The sequence below is a fragment of the Petaurus breviceps genome, unplaced genomic scaffold (assembly GCF_028583685.1).
Source record: "Petaurus breviceps papuanus isolate PSGF00001 unplaced genomic scaffold, PetGlider_PUasm1.0 175, whole genome shotgun sequence".
Lineage (NCBI taxonomy): Eukaryota > Metazoa > Chordata > Mammalia > Diprotodontia > Petauridae > Petaurus > Petaurus breviceps.
Genome location: NW_027185764.1, coordinates 11,660,645 through 11,680,594, shown reverse-complemented (window position 1 = coordinate 11,680,594; position 19,950 = coordinate 11,660,645). Strand labels below are relative to the sequence as shown.

Here is a 19,950-nt window from a genome sequence, read left to right as displayed (position 1 = left end):
TGTGCCAGGCTCTGTGCTAAGCATTGTGAATATAAATAAACTCCCCAAGAAGCTTTCATTCTTATACAAAGTTAGCAGCTGGCTTGGGTAGAGCTTTGCAAGGTGTGTACAGTATTGCTTTTCTATATTCAAGAATCTTATTTATTTGGGGGGGGGGCAGTTGGGGTTAAGTGACTTGCCCAAGGTCACATGGCTAGTTTTTGTGTTAAGTGTTTGAAGCCGGATTTGAACTCAGGTCCTCCTGACTCCAGAGCCGGTGCTGTATTCACTGTGCCACCTAGCCACCCCTAGAATCTTATTTTTTAATTCTGAGATGTAAACCAACTCTAGAACATTGGAAAGAGCACTGTCCCCAGAGACAAGACCTGAGATTAAATCCTGCCTCACACTAGTTGTGTCACTCATCTTTCTTGTGCCTCAGTTTCCTCATCTGTAAAATGAGGGAGTTGGACTAGATGGCTTCTGGGGTCCCTTCTAGTTCCAAATATTCTGTATGATCCTATTTACTCTAGTTATTAAAGTGAGAACGAGATTATATCAGAAAATAATTGTAATTTTTTTTTTGCTTTCTTTTTTAGAGGGCAGTTGAGGTTAAGTTACTTGTCCAAGGTCACACGGCTAGGTTTTTTTGTGTGTTAAGTGTCTGAGGCCAAATTTTAACTCAGGTCTTCCTGACTCCAGGGCTGGTGCCCTATTCACTGTGCCACCTAGCCACCCCATTAATTTTCAATGAATAACCAGGACTGATCATCCACATGGCACTCCATCCTAATGGGTGGATACTCTCAGATCAAATGATTGATCAGAAGTCCTCCTGGTGAACTCATAATTAGGAAGCAGGGTGTTCTTAAGAGCTATTTCTGCTAAGCAGTGATAACATAATGAATTCTTACCTCTCTTTTCCCTAGGGATATTTCTTTCTAAAGCAGCAAGGCCGGTTGTCTAGAATCAGAACACCCCTTGTACTGTATTGCAGAAACAACGACAATTTCTCACCTTCAGCCCCAGCTTTGTCTTTCTCACTAGTCATCCAGTTATTGCAGCATTCTATTATTATAACATTATTTGCTTTGTGTCTTTTCTTGGGTCACAGTTTCCAAAATTAGAATGCCAGTTCTCCAATAAGATTGGTAGTCACCTTAGTCTTGATATCTGCATGAATCTATGTGACTCTCCATGTTCCACAAATTTTCAATAAGTCAATTGAAAGTGTTGAAATATCGTTTTAAAAACTTTGTTAATGTATTCTCTCTTAGCTCCTAGCATGGACAGTGGATGTTCCAGAAGCTCTGACCACTGTTACCATTGCTCCTGATTTCCATGGTATCCACCATGGGTATATAACTAACTTGAAGAAATTTACTGCTTACTACACATCAGTTCTATGTTTCACCACACCAGGGGATGGCCCTCGGAGCCCACCCCAACTCATCTGGACGCATGAAGACAGTGAGTATATAGCTGACAAATCAGTTAATCATTAATCAAAGATGTAGAAATAGATATACAAAAAACATTGCTTACTATGTGAACAATTATGCAACATATGCAGAATTCAAAAAATTAAAAGATACAGGCTTTTGATAATTCTATGCTTAGAAAGACAAGACATACATAAAAAGGTACTCAGTATAAGATACCTATAATTATACATATGAAGTAATTTTTTATGCCTTCACTGTAAGTACTTTATGTTGCAAAACAATGGCATATAATTAGTCATACTATTAAAACTGGAAGGAACCTTTGAGTTCATCTAGACCAACTTTTCCCCTAATTTAATAGATCTGAAAACAAGCCTAGAGGGGAGGCATGATTTCTCCCAAGAAACTTAGCTAGTTAGCTGTCAAGATAAGATAAGATAAGAACTCAAGCTTCCTAATTCACAGTACAGTACACAATGCGGGTCATCTCCCCAAAGAGTAAGGTTGCTCATGGCAAACTGATGAAAAAAAAAGATCCCTCAAGCCTGACTTTGACAGTTCCACCTATGTTCCATCCTGGCTCTTGAATCCGTATATGTAGAATCAGACCTCATATTTAAAGGAAAAAGATTCTTGTGCCTAATAAGTTGCATTGCGGGTACCTGTAATGGGGCAAACAGGAAAGCCCTTATGATGTGCTTGACTTTGTGAAGGAACAAGAGAGACAGAGAGAGAGAGAGAGAGAGAGAGAGAGAGAGAGAGAGAGAGAGAGAATGTTAATGGAACCTATCTTTTTAAACAAACTTAGATATACCCTACACCCCCTATTACTGATGTCAGGGACAGAGGCCCAAGGTACCACCCCGTGTTACCTGCATTATTCCAAAAGGGCAAATCTTTAGTGTTAATCCATAAAATATATCAGCCTTTAGAAGAGACCAAGGGTTTAGCAGATCAGTCAGTCTCACCTGTTTGCATGCTTTCTTTGCATAGATTGTTTTTTTTTAATTTAGTGTTAATATTATCTCATGCTGTGTTGATCAACAGAAATGTATTTGACTACCTAAGCAGTTTTTCACGAGGATTTTATGAACCTTATCTTCAAAACTCTACAAACCCAGATGGTTTTCACAAAATATAACCATAAGCAATGTCAGAAAACAACAACAAACAACAAATAACACTCTGTCCACTTATCTTCAAAGTGAAAAAGAATAAAATTCAATTATTTATCTCTAGCAGTCACCTCTGAAAGGTGGTGGAGACAAAGAAACATCTTGCCTCTTTCCTGCTGATGAGTGAATACACTTCCCTTTATCTTGCAGGGCCGCAGGGAAGCCTATTTCCAGGCTTGTGTACACAGCTTTCTTCCTTGTCTTTTTTTCTCCATTTGAATGTGTTTCACTATTTTGCTTACTTTAAAAAGGAACCAGTCTCTTGGGTGCTTCTCTTCAGATCAACAAACATCACAGATAATCATACATAGAGCTTATGTGGATATTGTTCACAGGACGCATTAGTGTGCTGAAAAGTGGGAAAGGGATAGACTCTTCAAATTAATGAGGAAATCATCCTGACTAAAGCCAGTTACTAAAAGTTGGGTTTGTTTGTTTTTTTCCTCCCTCCCCACCCTTCCTTATTTTTTAAACACTTTTGGGAAAATAGCCATAAAGCTTTGTTGTTGGGAAATAGAAAATCAAATCTGATTTGACCTACAGTGAATGAATAAGGAGAATCCTTCCCTGGGAATTTCAAAAACTATAGGAATGATTTCAATGTTTTAAATTTTCTGAGCCAAGCAGGCTTGGATATGCAGTCTCACATTCGCTATAGATGTAGCATATTAAATGTGATATACTAATTAGGGAAATATACAATCGAGGTCTATATTGTAAGTACTTTCTTTAAGAGAAAGAAAAACAAAATCCAACCTCTTTTGAGGTTCACCCTGATGTAGCTAACCTGGTGGCAGACTTTCTTTTTTAAGGCTCAAGAGGAGTGAGAACTTAGGGCAAAAGAAACAGCGTAGAGGAAACACAATATAAATTTTCAGTCCAGACATTGTCAGCTGGTTTCAACAGAGCTGGAGGATAGCATATTTGGGCAGCAATCCAGGTAGCAGGAGCACAGAGAATGTAAAGTGAGCAAAAAGCTCTCTTCCCTAGCTCATCGATTGAAGGAAGAATGAGTTGGATCCAACACCAGTCAGAATGTGTCTGAAAGATCAAAATTGAGGGAGGATGATACAGTCTTGACAACCATTCTATTTTGCCATCTTCGACCCTAGGAAGCTAAAGCTTGTCAGAGTGTTTGAGCTCACCCATAAAAACCTTTTGAAGGGTTGACCTTGATATGTGTATTTTCAGAATCAATTGCCAATTTTTGTTTTAATTTTGTACTGTGGTTATTCGAATACCAATTGGGAAACCGGTCTTGCCTTCATCTTAAAAGCCTCCATCTTTCTCCCACTTTATCTCCTGCCTTTCCTTCCTCCTTTGCCACCTTCTCTGTCTTCTTGTCTCCTGTTTCTCTTTCTGAACTCTTCCCCTCATTTTATCTTAGAGAGAAACTTCCTTGATGAGGAAGATGACAGTGTCAAGGTAGGAATGGGGCTGTGAGAAATAACAGGGAGAAAAGCAGGTCTAGGTTGGTCATACCTTTTCTAGAGAACCTGGACATTACTATTCCTCTGTTTCTGATGAAAGTAGAAAAAAGAAGGGTTTATTTTGTTTTGGTTTAGTTATTTTTTAAATAACCAACAAGAGCTTTGGAGTTGTTTTCCTCACTGCCTACCAGGGGAAAATAGCAAAGCTAAGAAGTTAACTTTTTGAGAAAATAGATGTTGGCATATATATGCTGCTTCATTTAGGTTACAAGGACCTGTGGGGCAGTGGTCATAGCTGTTTTTATTTTAAATGCAGCACAATGCCCATCTTTTGAGTTTCTTTCTTTGTTGTTGAAAATTATTCACTTTGAATAAATTTCAGGGACCCGGGGACTGGACGTTCCTTTCTTATGGGGCTACATTTTTTTTCCAAATTCTTCCGGAGTGGTTTATATTCTCCTTTCTCCATTCTAGCCATCTGGGCAATGTTTAGAGTGGAGGCAATGAAGAAGAACATAGGGAAAAAGGAATAGAAACATAGACATGGAAGGAAGAGTCAACCTTTACTCTCCCCTCCTCTGACTAAGCCCAATGATGCTATCTCGCTGCTCATTACATCTAGTGCTAACCATATAGTTCTATGGCTTGGTGGCCTCTCTCTTAATGCCTCACAGCCATTTGGGACTTCCTCCCCACAGCATTCCATTAGTATTATCCCACTTTTCTGCTCCACCTCCACAAGCTCAGTTCTCATCTTGGTTAACCCTCCTCTTTCCCTCTCATCTTGTACCCTATACACTCCAGAACACTGCTGCATGAGTGCCTTCCAAGGTAATAGCTAGCACAATGGCCCTCTCTCCCTATTATCTCTCCATTTTACCTATAAAGTAACATAAAAGCATTTTGATAGAATATAAGGGTTTTTGAGAGCCAGGATAGGTTTTGGTTTCTTTTTTTGTCTTAGTACCCCCAGAAACTTGCATAATACCTAACACAAAGGAGTCCAGGACACAAGTCAGAAAGACTGGGTTCAAATCTCTGCTCTCTCTTGTGCTCTGAGCAAGTCAACATCGTAGGCTTCATTTCCCTCTTCTATAAAAGGGGAGGATTGGACCAGATGATCTCCATGTTCCTTACTAGCTCTGATATTCTATGAGTGTGTGAGAATGAGGAAGCTTCCCTTTCTCTGGGAGAAAGATCCATAAAGACTTTATTGATTGCTGTTGACTGGCTTTCTGAAGCTAATGCTTGAACCTTTGTTATCCAACCCAAAGGTGGGATAAGATGGTGGAAATGCCCATCCAGGGGAGGCGTTTATCTCCTGACCAAAGGCATCACCCCCTGTAACAAATGGAAACCAAGGAAATCTTATGTGCAAATGCACAACTTCTTCAGCTCCTGAAGGTATAAGAGCTGATGGTAACTAGGAACCTGTAAAAGCAGGGAAGATGGTAGTGAGAGACTGTTGGGGGAAAACAGCAGAAGTGATTGTTCTAATTAGATTAGATCAAGGGGAGAGATGGAGTACAAGGTGTGTGTAAATTTCCTGCTGCCAGTCTCTTTAGTTCTCTGCACAGTTGGGATGAAGACTGGATGAAATAATTTATGTGATAATAGCCAGAGTACCTCGTAACACCTTGCATTCTCTTCCCCTCCTGCTGTTCTTACTGACGTTTCCTGCAGGTTTCTGTTGGCCCTGAATCACCATTTTCATTCCCTGGCCCTAACCCTGCCCCACGAATCTGATCAAAAGGAAATGGGGCTCCCCTGTTAACAGATTTCCTCTTCTGATTGCTAGAGCCTGGAGCTGTGGGACACCTGAGTTTCACTGAGATTCTGGACACGTCTCTCAAGGTCAGCTGGCAGGAACCTGTGGAGAAAAATGGCATTATTATAGGCAAGTATCATGTTTCTTCCTTTTCAAATTGTGCTGCCATAGTCAAAATGGTTGGACAGTAGAGCATTCAGGCAGAAATACCTATGGAGGTGCAGACTTCAGTGTCCTCTTTAGGGTAATTGAAAAGTCAACCAGACCACTTTGCAGGGGGTAAAGGGCCAATTACCACAAGCCCAAGGTTGTGCCTACCGAAAGTGACACCCCTTTTTGAAATTATCTCCACCCTGGGGCATCAAACTGATTGGCCCCTTGTTTAGTCCACTCTTAATCTCCTATGTACCTTCCCAAGGCTCTTTGACCTCTGGGATGTCGAGAATCATAATTCAAGATTATGAACCTGAGCCTGAGAACTTGGGCGACACATAGAGAAAAAGGAAACGTTAAATTCCTTAGACGTTGGGAACAGTATGGATATGAATAGTATAGGAAGAAAAAGAGAATATAAGTTCCCTTTAAGAATTATAGGCTACTGAAAATAAAGTTGTAATTTTTTCCCCATCCAAGTAAACAGACTGCCTGAAATCTATCCACAGACCCTATGGACACAGAGTAAAAACCTCTGCTCAGATCTCTCTTGCACAAAACAGAATTTGTTTTGTTTCCCCTGATTTTTAAGTTATTTTTGTTGGAAAATATTTTAAATAACATTTTAGGTTACAGCTTTAAAAAAAATAGTAATGATCAGAACTAGGAAAACAATGTATACAGTGCCTATAAAAATGTAGATAGAAAGAACAATAACAGCAACAACAAATTTAAACTTCTAACTTGTAATTATAATGACCAGGTTTGGTCCCAGAGAAGAAATGAGCAAATAACACTTCTTTCTCTTCTTTTGAGAGGTAGGAAATTTGACTGTTGTACATTGCATACATACACACACATCTACATATACACATACACACACACACACATATATATACACATACAAATATTGTCTATATATGTGTGTATATGTGTATTCAGAAATTAAAGTGATTAAAAATAAAAGATATCTATAATTTTCAAATAAAATAATAGCAAAAACACAACAGAAATATAGAGCAATCATAAGACCTTGTCCTTGTTTGCTATAATTTTGGTGTGGCACGGGGGTCATAGAAGGCAACAGTTCTAAAAGGCAATAAATATTTTGTTTATGATGTGATCTTTTTATCTATGTTATATATCCATTCGGAACTTATTGTGGTATATGGTGTGAGATCTTAATCTAAACCTAATTTCTGCCAGGTTGCTTTCTAGTTTTCCTAACAGTTATTGAATGGTGAGTCTAGTTGTAATATTTGAGTTTATTAAACACTATATAACTGTGTTTTCTTCTGTTTGTATGTACCTAAACTGTTTCATTGATTGACTTTCAATCTTTTAGCCACTACAAAATAATTTTGATAATCACTGTTTTATAATATAGTTTGTGGTTTGGTACTGCTAGATATCTTTGCTTCCTTTTTTTCTTCATTATTTTCCTTAAGAATCATTGAACTTTTATTCTTCGAGATTAATTTCTTCTCCTGGCTCTCTAAAGCAATCCTTTGGTGGCTTAATTGGTATGGCATTGAATAAGTTAATTTGGGTAGTTTTATAATTTTTATTAGTTTAGCATTTTATTATAGGTTCATTTTGTCTCATACAAGAAGAGAAGGTACTAAAATTTTGGCATCTAAGGAGGGAGAAGGATGAGAGAGAAGGAAAAAAAAGTAGGTAAAATAAGCCTGCCTTGTCCCAGGCACTGTGCTAAACACTTTTTACAAATATTATCTCATTTGCAATATATTGCCATCATTATCACTGAAGAGACAAGGATACAATTGGATCTCCAGAGGGCAAAGGATAGCTAGAGTCTCAAACTTGGATTCAACTATTTTTAGGACTTGCAGGAATGGATCCATGATCTGTGTGAGAGATGCCCTCTTGCCCTCATACAGAAGCCACACATGGCTCTCTGTCACTCCTCGAGGTACCCCGTACTGAAGGGGCACAGGTGTTTTAGAGGAGGAGGAAGAATCTCAGACATATCTGATTGTTTTCCCATCCCTAGGGCATAGACATCCTATTTCCACTCTGCCATTTACTAGTTGTGTGGTCTTGGAAAAATCGCATGATCTCTCTAGAAGTAGATTTCCTCTTTTTATGTGTCATGGACCCCTCCCAGAGTTTGTTAGTCTAATCTGCAACATAGGGATGAGAATTCATATACCATGTACTTCACTGGGTTGCTGGGAAGAAAGAGCTATAAAAATATGACCTATTATTATTCTGATGTATGTGAACATGCTTCAGAAATTTTAAACCTTTGTGGAAAATTAAGATGAGAGTTCCTAATTGGTCAATGTTGAATAGCCCCATTCTATACCAATCCCTTAATTAGCAAAACTCCTTTGTAGTAGCATATATATGTCGTATAGTACTTGAATCTTAGGCACAATAGAACCTATACTTGTCCTTTCTCAATAGCTTAAGACGTAATGTTGCCTCTTTCCCATACTCAGATCCATAATTAGGTTAGGGTGGTTAAACTTTTCCCCAGGCACAAGAATGGTACAAGACCTTGACAATTTTTCAACAGCAAAGAAACAATGAACTTACTACATTGTTACCAAGAATAATTGATTAAATTAGGTAGTTACTAGATGGCACTCCATACCCACACCATTGTTCCCAGACTCCTGGAGGCCTGGGATCTCTCTCCCACTTTTCAATAAACTTGTCAAAGTTGGTTTAAAGGTGAGTTTATTGTTAATTATAATATATTGTATTATTGTAACACATTGTAATAAACTCATCACATATACAAAACTTGCTAGTTACAGTTCATATACATGTGAAATTAGGGTACAAATGGTCTAAATAACAAAATCCCATTCTTTATTGAGCCCTTGACATTCTAGGTATGTACCCCCTTTATTGAGAGGGTCAAATATCTCCAACTGGTTCCCTCTCCTTTTCTTCTCTACTATCAGACTCATGTGTAACTAGAAATAAGGACAGCAGAGCAACCACACCCTCTTTGGCTGTCTATCATACAACAGATGTAGCTAAGGTACCCGAACACAGGTTTCAATTGTAAAGTTACAGGTGCTTCCCAATTCCCAAAATGGCTGTGTTCTAAAAGTTAATGTTTAGATCAGATGTTTGGGACTTGATATGCATTTCCCCATAAAAACGAAATTATGTACAGGATAGTAACATTTCCAACCTAGTCCATAAAAGGTCATTTAACCCATAGTGTACCTGAAGTCTAGTACTCATGGTAGTAGAGACTCTATTTCCATGGAGAGATGCATTAAATGGAAATCCAAGGAGATATATCTGCCCCAACTCCCATATGCCTGAAGCTGTGATAGCGAGATAAATTTCTTCCTCTTTACCCAATATCTCCCTACCATGGAATATGGAAACTCCACCCTGCCACCTCCCATTCTGAGTCACTGATGGTAGCTCCAATGGATTGGGTTAGGAACACCATAAGAGGAGTAAAAAGGGAGAGGGAGAAGCAGGGACTTGGATACCGGATGGTTGTCTCCTACAAATGTAAGCCCTTCCATGTGGGATGGACTAATTCAAGATTACTAGTGGAATTCTTCCTCTATAGAGGCAAAATGAGGGCAAGACTATTTTCTTTTCCTTTTGGCATGTATTCCTAATTCCTATCATAGTGCTTTGTACATTATGATCATTTCATAAATGCTTGTTAAATTGAACACTGAATGACTACTTGTAGGAATTTTGTAGGGAAAATTTATGTTCAGGTATGAGTTGAGCTAGGTATCATTTAAGGTCCCTCCCAACTATAATATTCTACATGACACTTGTACTACCTTCCTCACATGAATAGTGGGAAAAATGGGCTAGGTAGCATTTGAGAATGAGGAAGACACAGTTGTCCAAGAGTTCTTAACCTAGAATCTATGGTTGTCATTTGACTTTAGATGATATAGGAAAAGATGAAAGGGAATTCCTGTCCCAAGCCTCTAAGGCTGCTCATTTGCTTTGGGAACCTAATACTCATTAAGTAGGACATAGTGGTTTTCCAACACTGGAGTTCTTTGAGTTGGAAGAGCACTCATTGATCGTAATATCATAGAGCTTGAAACAACCTCTGTTATCGTGTAATCCAAGGTTCTTAACCTAGAATCTGTGGACTTAAAAAGCAACTCTTTTTTGATAAATGCATTTCAATATATTTGATTTTATTTTCACTAAACTGTGAAAGGAGTGTAACATGTATGTGTGCCAGAGTATACACACACCTACACACACACACATGATTAAGAACCCCAATTTTGTGTGCCAGAGTATACACACACACATGATTAAGAACCCCAATTTTGCCTAACCCCCTCATCAGAGTTGAGGAAACTGAAGCTCAAAGTGATTAAGTGATTTACCTAAGGTTGTACATGTCGTAAGTGACCTAATCATTAATGGAACCCAGGTCCTTTGGGTTCAGAGTCAGTGCTCTAATTGTGGCATGATGAACTCCAAATTGTCATGAACAATTATGGCTAAGGTCACATGTGAAAAATGAGATTTTTCTTAAAACGTAGGAATTGCTATTTTTCTGTTTGAAAGAACAGCATTGATACCTTCAGTATTTATGTCAATAGTTGCACTGGCTCTATTATAGAGATAGTACTTTGTGTACTATCTCTGTTGCTTTGGGCCTTCCTTCCAGTAACTTGGCCTACTAGCTTGACATATTTTGTAGATTGAAAACATCAGCTCCATAAAATGGCAGCAGATAGATCATCTCAGATATTAATACAATACCAATTTGATGGCGGAAAGTTAAGAATTAAGAAACCTCTTCATAAGGGTAAAAGAGGTGAGTATAAAAGCTGTCTTGGAGCTTAACATTAAAAAAAAAAAAACTAAGATCTTGGCCACTGGTGCTATCACTTCCTGGCAAATAGATGGAGAAGAAATGGAAACAGTGTCACATTTTATATTCTTGGGCTCAAAGATCACTGCATGTGGCAACTGCAGCCATGAAATTTAAGGGTATTTGCTCCTTGAAAGGAAGGATATGCAAATTTGTATAGTATATTAAAAAACAGTCTTATAACCTTGCAGACAAAGTTCTGTAGAGTCAAAACTATGGTTTTTCCAGTAGCAATGTATGACTATGAGTTGAATTGTATGGGAAGTTGAGTACTGTATAATCAATGCTTTGAAATTGTAGTGTTGGGGGGTGGCCAGGTGACTCAGCGAGTAAGAGCACCGGCTCCAGTGTTGGGACGACCTGGAGATCGAATCCCGGGCTCAGACACTCAGCACCACACCCAGAAATAACTGGCCGTGTAACCTTGAGCAAGTTACTTAACCCTGATTGCTTAATAAAAAAAAAAAAGAAATTGTAGTGTTGGAGAAGACTTTGGAGAGTTCCTTAGACAGCAAGAAGGTCAAATCATTTAATATTTAAAGGAATTAATTCGGGCTGTTCACTGAAAGGTCAAATACTGAGGCTGATGCTTAAAATACTTTGGCCAAATGATGAGAAGACAGGATTCATTGGAAAAGGTCCTGATGTTGGGAAAGATTGAAGGCAAAGGAAAAAGGGGATGACCAAGGACGAGATGGATAGATAGTATCATGGAAACAACGAACATGAATTTAGACAGACTTCAAGACATAGTGAGGATAGAAGGGCCTGGACTGCTGTGGCTTGTGGAGTCACAAAGACTCAGTCACAACTGAATGACTGAACAACAACAATCTCAAGTCAGTCATTCCCCTTCTTACAAATCAATGCATTATCCCACTCTTCACAGTAGTTATTCAAACCTTCTCATCCCTCCCTAAGCCCTTCACTCCAATCTCAGATGTAGACACTGCCTTACTCCTTGCCAAAAGGCAACCCCTAAACCTGTGCCTTTGATATCATCCCCTTGAATGAATGTCTAATAAACTGTCCCAGCTATTATCTTCTCCTTTTCTTTCAGTCCTTAATTTCTGGTTCTTCCTTGCTGCCTACTGACTATTGATTTCAGAGGGAAGACACTTTGAATTAGACCAATATGATTCATAATATCAGTAGGATCTGGTTTTAAGTTTCACATTTAAATAAAATATTGAATATCAAGCTGAGTTTCCCTAGTAGATAGTTTTAATCTCAAAGAACTATCATTTTTTTAAATCAAGAAATAAATACACATTTGTCCCTTACTAACCTGCCCTGCCATTTCAGAAAAAGCAGCATGCTTTATTTCCATATAGATCAACAAGAAAAATGCATGGGCACAATCATTTGAGTTGGGCAAACCTTTTATTGCTAAACAACCACTGCCAATACTTCCAATTTATGATCATCTGGGTTTTTTTAACTAGCTAATAGAATTTAATGAACTCATTACTGATTTTATTTAAATAAATACCTTTAGTTTCAAGCAAAATCTGTTGTTTATGATAACACTGTTTACCCTTTTTTTTGTTATAGAAAGGAGTGCTACTATTATTATAAAAAGGGACATTCTTCTCCAGAAGGCTTGTTTGCATTGCTGTTCCTGTGTGGGGGCATTGTGTTGTCTTAGAGACTGACTTCCGTTTAACTTTCTCCGATCTCCTGTGTGTGTGTGTATGTGTGTGCTTCACATACTTGTTGTTTTCCTGATAGAATGGGAGCTCCTTGTTAGTAGGGAGTGTTTCACACTTATCTTTATAATTCCAGCATCTAGAACAATGCTTGGTATGTAGTGAGAACTTCATACATTTTTATTGATTAAAAGACTGATTGACACAATACCAAACCAAAACAAAGAACAACAAATGACCTGAAAAGTACCCTTTGTCCTTAAGGAGATTCTATTCTACAACTTTTAGCGTGGAAATATTGCTTGCCTTTGTTTTTCTTCCTCTCCCATCTTCTCTTTTTCAGACTCTGTTCCCTAGATCTCATCACCATTAAATAATTTCACCTTAAAGATGGTGGGGCAGCAGCAATAATGAAGTAATTCTTGGCCGTAGTTCTTTTGTTATCTCTGTGGGAGAGAAAGGTCCTGGAGAGGGACAATTCTAAGAAATTGTGATTATTTCATTAGTCTGTTCAGCCATGCTTCAGGCACCTCCCCAAGGAATGTAATAATTAGTAACCTGCCCCCAATAAGACAGGCCATAATGCGTTGGCTGTTGTAGAGTGCTGCTCTGTTGGTGACAGATTGGCATCTCTAAGAATGACTTGGACTTCCAATGGAGCATGACAGTACCACCACACAGATCTATTTCTTGCCAAACGTTCGAGTGTTTCCTAAAGAGATGCAACCAAAAATAAAATCTATGTTAGTGAGAGAAACAAGAACCCAAGGGTCCAATTCCAGGAAAATTTTATTTCTTCCAATGATCCTTTTGAGACTTCCTATTAAAGCTGTGCATTGCTATTAGAGGCAGCTGCTGGAATTGTTTGATAGACTGATTAGCTTGGTGCTTTCTACAATGCTGCTTTAAGGTCCATATACCTGGTAAGAAACTACTATTTTATTAGCTTTGGTTCATAGATATCATTCACTGTGATTTCTTTTTAATTCTGGGGTCTGGAAGGAGAGAAAGGCACAAAGAATGGGGGAAAGAGCCAGCCTTCTTAGTAAATTACCCACTGCTCTCATTGTAAATTTCAGTATCTTCCTCTCTCCCTCTGTAAACTCTGATTTATGAGGGCCAGGATATAGACAGACAGTTTGTGATTGGATGTACTGCTCTCTTGTAGAGAATTTACTTCAGATCAACAGAAAATTATTTCTGAAACTCCTCTGGTCGTTAGTCTCCGTTAGGCAGCCATTTATGGAGAAGGTAGAGTGCCAATACAGAAGGAAGGGTCTATGGCACTTTCCCTCCTCTTGCTTACGTTAGAGCCAGATGAAACATTTGCTGTCCAGACTGATTGGACTTCACCAGACACATCCCTGGAAAAGTTGCCTATAAAATAGAGGACATCTTTCCTCACCACATGGCCCAAAGTTCTGCCCATCTGTGTATGACTGGACTTTAGATGCAGTTTTTATTAAGTATTTTTGGTCCAGCTCATTCAACTCAATTTTGTTTTTATTTGTCCTAGCCTGATTACATCAGGTTTTATTGGCATGTCCATGGTTATCCTAATCATTTTTAGTATATAATTTTATCCGTTTTATGCCAATAGATCATAACAGTTCTATACTAAATCGCTATAACTAGAGTATTCACTAAAGGCTTCCATTGTGTTCTTGCTCCAGGTCAGTATTTTCAACCAATGCCCATTTTTTTGTGCATTTTGATGGTGAATGACTTTGAACTGCTAAAGTTAACTACCACATAAGTTCAGCATTATGTAACACTGGGTTTTTATGCCTTTGGAATAGGCTTGGAAACATCAATATTATATTCTGAACTATTAAAAGAATTGATTCAGATAACGCATAGGTGATTATTCTAAGTTTGTCCATACACTTTAAAAAAAAGTCTCATATTAGTTATTTAGAAGTCTTCTACTTACCCTTTAGCATAAAGAATAAGAAATTCATTGTACATCACTGAATGATTAAATATGAAAGAACTAAATAAAACCATGTTATCAGCTTATAGACCTTCATATTAATTTAAACTATAGGTATTTAACAACTCCAAGTGTCAGATGGATAGGTGATTTGGGTAAGAGATGATAGCAATAGCCACAAGGTAGAGAAGAAAATGGATATCACAATCCAAAAAAAATAGAGATTAGTAATGCAATGGTCAGTCTACTTACAAGCATGTGCACACATGGACAGGCTGGACAGGTGGCTAAAATTGCAAGCTGACAACTCAAATACCACATAGAAGAAGAGATGATCAGCTAACTCAAGCTAATTCCTCAAGATTTTCCTTATCTCCTAAATTAGAGGTATCAATACTCTAACCATGGATTTCATAAGGCCCACAAAACTCTCCAATACTACCTGAAACAGAATAAAATGTAATTGGGAAACATTTAACATAAATGAAATAGATAATATTAACATTAATTTATTAATATGAATCCATATTTAGTGAGCAGGGATCCTTATTTATAATTTAGTACCCCACCCTTTATGTTTGAGTTTGACACCATTGCTCTTAATGGAAAGACTTCTCTCCCCTCCCAGTACATCTTTGTTTTTACTTTGTATATATTTACATTTGTTTTGTGATGGAGCTAAAGTACATCGTATAGCCTGATTAGATCCACTGCAAATTTATGTTCCTAATATCAACTGGACCATCTATGCAGCCAAGATAATCCTTTTCCTTCTCTATTTTTTGGGCAGGAAGCAGTCAGGGTTAAGTGACTTACCCAAGGTCACACACCTAGTAAGTGTCAAATGTCTGAGGCTGGATTTGAACTCAGGTCCTCCTGACTCCAGGACTGGTGCTCTATCCACTTGTGCCACCTAGATGATCCAAGTTTTCTATCCTACAGAAGCCATTCTAGATCTTTACTTCTCTCCTAAAGCCTCCCATACCATCTCCTCCCTCTTAGCTGAAGACCATATACTTTATTATTATTATTATTATTATTATTATTATTATTATGGAGGTAATCAGGGTTAAGTGACTTACCCAGGGTGACACAACTAGTAAATGTCTGAGGCTGCAGTTGAACTAAGATCCTCCTGACTCTAGGGCCAGTTTTCTATACACTGCTCCTCCTACCTACCCCTGGCCCTATACTTTATTAATAAAATGGAGGGGCAGCCAGGTAGCACAGTGAGTAAGAGCACCAGCCCCAGAGTCAGGATGACCTGGGATCAAATCTGGGCTGAGATACTTAGCATCACACCCAGAAATAACTGGCTGTGTAACCTCGAGCAAGTTACTTAACCCCAATTGCTTAAAAAAATGGAGACCATTCACTCTAAACTCCCTCTTCTCCCCATCCCTACTTCTCAAAGCCCCTTGCCTTCATCCTTCATTCTCTCTTCTTTTATTCCAGTCTTTGATAAAAGATGAACCTTTTCTTCAAGATCATCTTCTCTACATGTACCTTTGATCTCATCCCCTTTTATTTTCTCCAGCAGATTGCCCCCACAATCATCTAATTTTGATTCTACCATCTCCTCAAACTAATTTTCTATTAATTCTTTTCCAAAGCTGTCTGTACCCATTAGGTTCATTTTCTCCCCTCACACTCACTTCTAATACTTTCTCTACTGGACTTTTATGACATTGCTCTCTCTTGGTTCTCCTCCTGCCTTTTTGACCACTCTATCTCAATCTGCTTTTTTGATTTATCATCCATATTACATCCTCTAACTCTAGGCATGCCTCAAGGTTCTATTTTGGACCCTTTTTTATTTTTCTCTGCAGTTTCACTTACAGATCTAATCACTTCTTTTGGGTTAAATAATCATTTCAAATCAGATTATTTCTAGCTCTCTCTATGCAGTACTAGATTCTCTCTCAACCTCTATCAGCCATTTTCTATTACATATTTAAAGCTGAATGTTACATAGGCATCTAAAATTCATGTCCAAAACTTAACTCATCTTTCCCCAAAAACTGAATTCCCTTCAAATGGACCTATTTCTGTCAAGGTCACCATCAATCTTTGTGGTTTATAACCCTGGAGTTCTACTTGATCCCTCATTCTTCCTCACAACACATAATCTAATGAATTGCCAAATCTTGTTCTTTCTCTCTTTACAACACCATTCCTCCCTACCCCTTTCTCTCTACTCATGTCTTAATTATAACACTCGTGTCGCACTTGAACTTTTGTAATACCCTCTAAGTTGATTTCCCCGCCACCTCCCTCCTATTTCTTTCTTCTCCAATCTATTCCCCACCCATCTTCCAAAGTGATTTTCCTGAAGTACAAATCTAGCCATGTCACTCCCCTATCCCAACAAACAAAAAAATTCAAGTGGCTTCCTATTTCCTCTAGGATCAAATATAAACTGCTCTGATTTGCTTTTAAAGCCATTTACAAGTTGGCCTCAACCTACCTTTCTAACTCAATTATAAAGTAGTCCCCTCTCCTGTATTGTAGGATCCAGTCACACTGGTCTTTTCTTGTGCTCTTCACTACCAAACACTGTCTCTGATCTTGATTTTTCACTGACTGTCCTCCAAGCTTGGAATACATTTCACTTTACCTGACTTTAAGGATTCCTTCTTTCCTTTGAGACACGGCACAAGCAACCATCTTCTATGTGAAACTCTTCCTAGTCCCATCCCTTTCTCCAGCTGTTAAATGTTGCCTCACTCCCATAAATTTACCTTAATATTGTGTGTATTTAGGTGCAGCCAGGTAGCACAGCAAGTAAGAGCACCAGCCCCAGTGTTGGGATGACCTGGGGATCGAATCTGGGCTCAGACACTTAGAATCCACCCAGAAACACCTGGCCGTGTAACCTTGAGCAAGTTACTTAACCGCAATTGCTTAGGGGTGGCCAGGTGGCTCAGTGAGTAAGAGCCCTGGCCTGGGGATTGAATCCCGGGCTCAGACACTCAGCACCACACCCAGAAATAACTGGCTGTGTAATCTTGAGCAAGTTACTTAACCCCAATTGCTTAAAAAAAAAAATATATATATATATATATATATATAGTGTGTATTTTGCATATAGTTGTGTGTGTGTTCGTTCCCTCAATAGAAGGTAAGCTTCTTGATAACAGATACTGCTTCAGTTTTACCTTTGTATGCCTGGCACCCAACTTAGGACCTGATACATAGTAGATCCTTTAAAAATTCTTCTTGACGGATATGTTGATTGTTGCTGTTATTTCCTACACCTTCTCCAATAGAATGTGAACTCTTTGAAGGCATGAACTGTTTGTTTTGTTTCACTTTCTAACCCCAGTTCATGGCACAGTGCCTGGTATATAGTAGGTGCTTAATAAATGGTTATTGAATGACAGAATGGTCAGAAACCAGGAAATTTGAGTAAGACAAGATGACTAAAATATATTAGAAGATGGTTTAGATTCACAGTGGCAACAAGAAGACATTGACAACTGGAGTAAACAACCCGTAGCCCTAGCTGCCTTTATTCCACTCCTATCCAAGGAGGAGCTAATCCTTGAAGATGACTCTTTAAGTCTTAGGACCCTCTAGGTCTTCAAGTGGGGCCCTTTAACTGAATCCAAATTTCCCAGAACAAATCCCCTTAATAAAAGTATTTATTCTATAAAACTTGGACTCAGTCAAAAGGCTGCACCCAAGGACCTAGATGGCCATATGTGGGTTCAAGTTCACAGGTTCTCTACCCCTGCCTTAAGAGGATTGCATAGGAAGGCAATAAGATGCACAGGGAGAGGATAACAGTTGTTTCTCACAGCAATTCCTGACATTTATTCTATTTTTTTCCTGTGAAAGCTGTTAAGAATTAGTATAGATATACATAGCATGCTCCCAATTCTTGGTTTCTGAATGGTGCATTAATGTCTATAACCATTTTTATTACTCCCATCTCAAAGAAATAGCACTTGGGGAGGTTAAAATACCTGATAATTTTTTAAGATCAAGATCATTGACTATGAGTAAGGAAAAATATAAATTTTTGTTGTTTTTTTTCCCTTTGACTTTGTACATCCTAGGTCCTTTCATCATTGTCTCTATCAAGTGATATTTTTAAAGCTTCCTCATGTGTGTGATGATATATTAAACTTTCTTATAAAAAGTTTTGATTTAAGGCCTTTTGCCTCTGAACCCAAATCATAAAGATATCTGGAGTCAAGTAAATTGTGAGTGTTAGGTTGTTTGATGGAATGGGGTATAGAGGAGATTGAAATTTCACTAGAAAACAGAAGGGTAAAAACAACAGCAAAGAATATGCAAAACCAGAAGCAAAATTAATCAAAACAAACATAAAAAATCCTTTTAAAATCAAAACACTTTACATTTTTTTAGAAATTTAGAAATGATAGATAGTTGCAACTATTTGAAGCAAGGGAAGATAAAAAGAGGGGAAAATATGTAACTAATTTTGTTGTTGTTCAGTAATTTCAGTCATGACTGAATCTTCATGAACCCATTTGGGGTTTTCTTGCAAAAATGCTGGAATACATTGCCATTTGCTTCTCCAACTCATTTTATAGTTGAAGAAACTGTGGCAAACAGGATTAAGTGACTTGCCCAGGGTCACACAACTACCACTCATCTAAGGCCATATTTGAATTCAGGAAGATGAGTCTTCCTAATGCCAGTCCTGGCACTCTATTTCCTGTGCTATCTTTATGCCAACTGTAATGATATTGGGAAGCCTAGGAAAACTGTGCAAATACCAAAGGTAGACATTAAAAAATCGAGTATCAACCTATTAAGATATTTTTTAAAGCAAATTAAGAAGCTTGAAGCAAAAAAATAAGCATGAGATGATTGTGACTGTCAAGCTATTTTGCCATTGTTTTCTAGGTTATCAAATTTCCTGGGAGGTATACAGTAGAAATGACTCTCGTCTTACACTTACTTTAAATAATACAACCCATGAATATAAAATTAAAGGATTGTCATCTCTTACCACCTACACCATTGAAGTGGCAGCTGTCACAGCAACAGGGATTGGAGTGGTAACCTCATCCACAATTTCTTCTGGAGTTCCACCAGGTTCGTGAAATTTTACCATCATGGTCTTTCAGCTATCAGACATGTGAAACTCAATGCAATATAATGATAATAATTTGAATGTCATAGATAGCTTTGTTTCCCTAAAATAAATTTATAAGGTGGCTTAATGTTGCTTTACTTTGACCCTTTGGGTGGAGCAATAGTAGAGAAATCGTTCAAGAGAAATGGGTGTTATTTCAATCAGACCAAAAGGAAATCCTTATTTTATGGCTATAAAATACTAAAACAGACATCTTGGGGGTTAGTTTGTTTGTTTGCTTTTAGTCCTGAAAGAAGCCAAGGTCTGAATAGTTGTAATGACCAATTTTGGTCCTGAAGAACATTTGATGAAACAAACTTTTCTGGACAGATGCAGTAAATTGTGGATCCAGAGTGTTGTGTTCTCCCTCAGACGTGGTTTCTGTGTCAGTTGGTTTTATGTAACCTTTTCTTTGATACAAGAGAGGATTCAAGAATGAGAGCAGTATAC

At 38.1% G+C, this 19,950-nt stretch overlaps 1 protein-coding gene across 1 annotated transcript in view; it reads left to right on the top strand.

The window, feature by feature from the left end:
* The window catches only part of SDK1 (sidekick cell adhesion molecule 1), a 1,154,843-nt gene that overhangs the window by 901,510 nt on the left and 233,383 nt on the right, over positions 1–19,950 (top strand). The window contains exons 22-24 of the mRNA XM_069084769.1: positions 1,257–1,449; positions 5,828–5,926; positions 19,269–19,460. Coding sequence (XP_068940870.1) covers positions 1,257–1,449; positions 5,828–5,926; positions 19,269–19,460 — 484 coding nt within the window. The remainder of the gene's footprint in view (positions 1–1,256; positions 1,450–5,827; positions 5,927–19,268; positions 19,461–19,950) is intronic.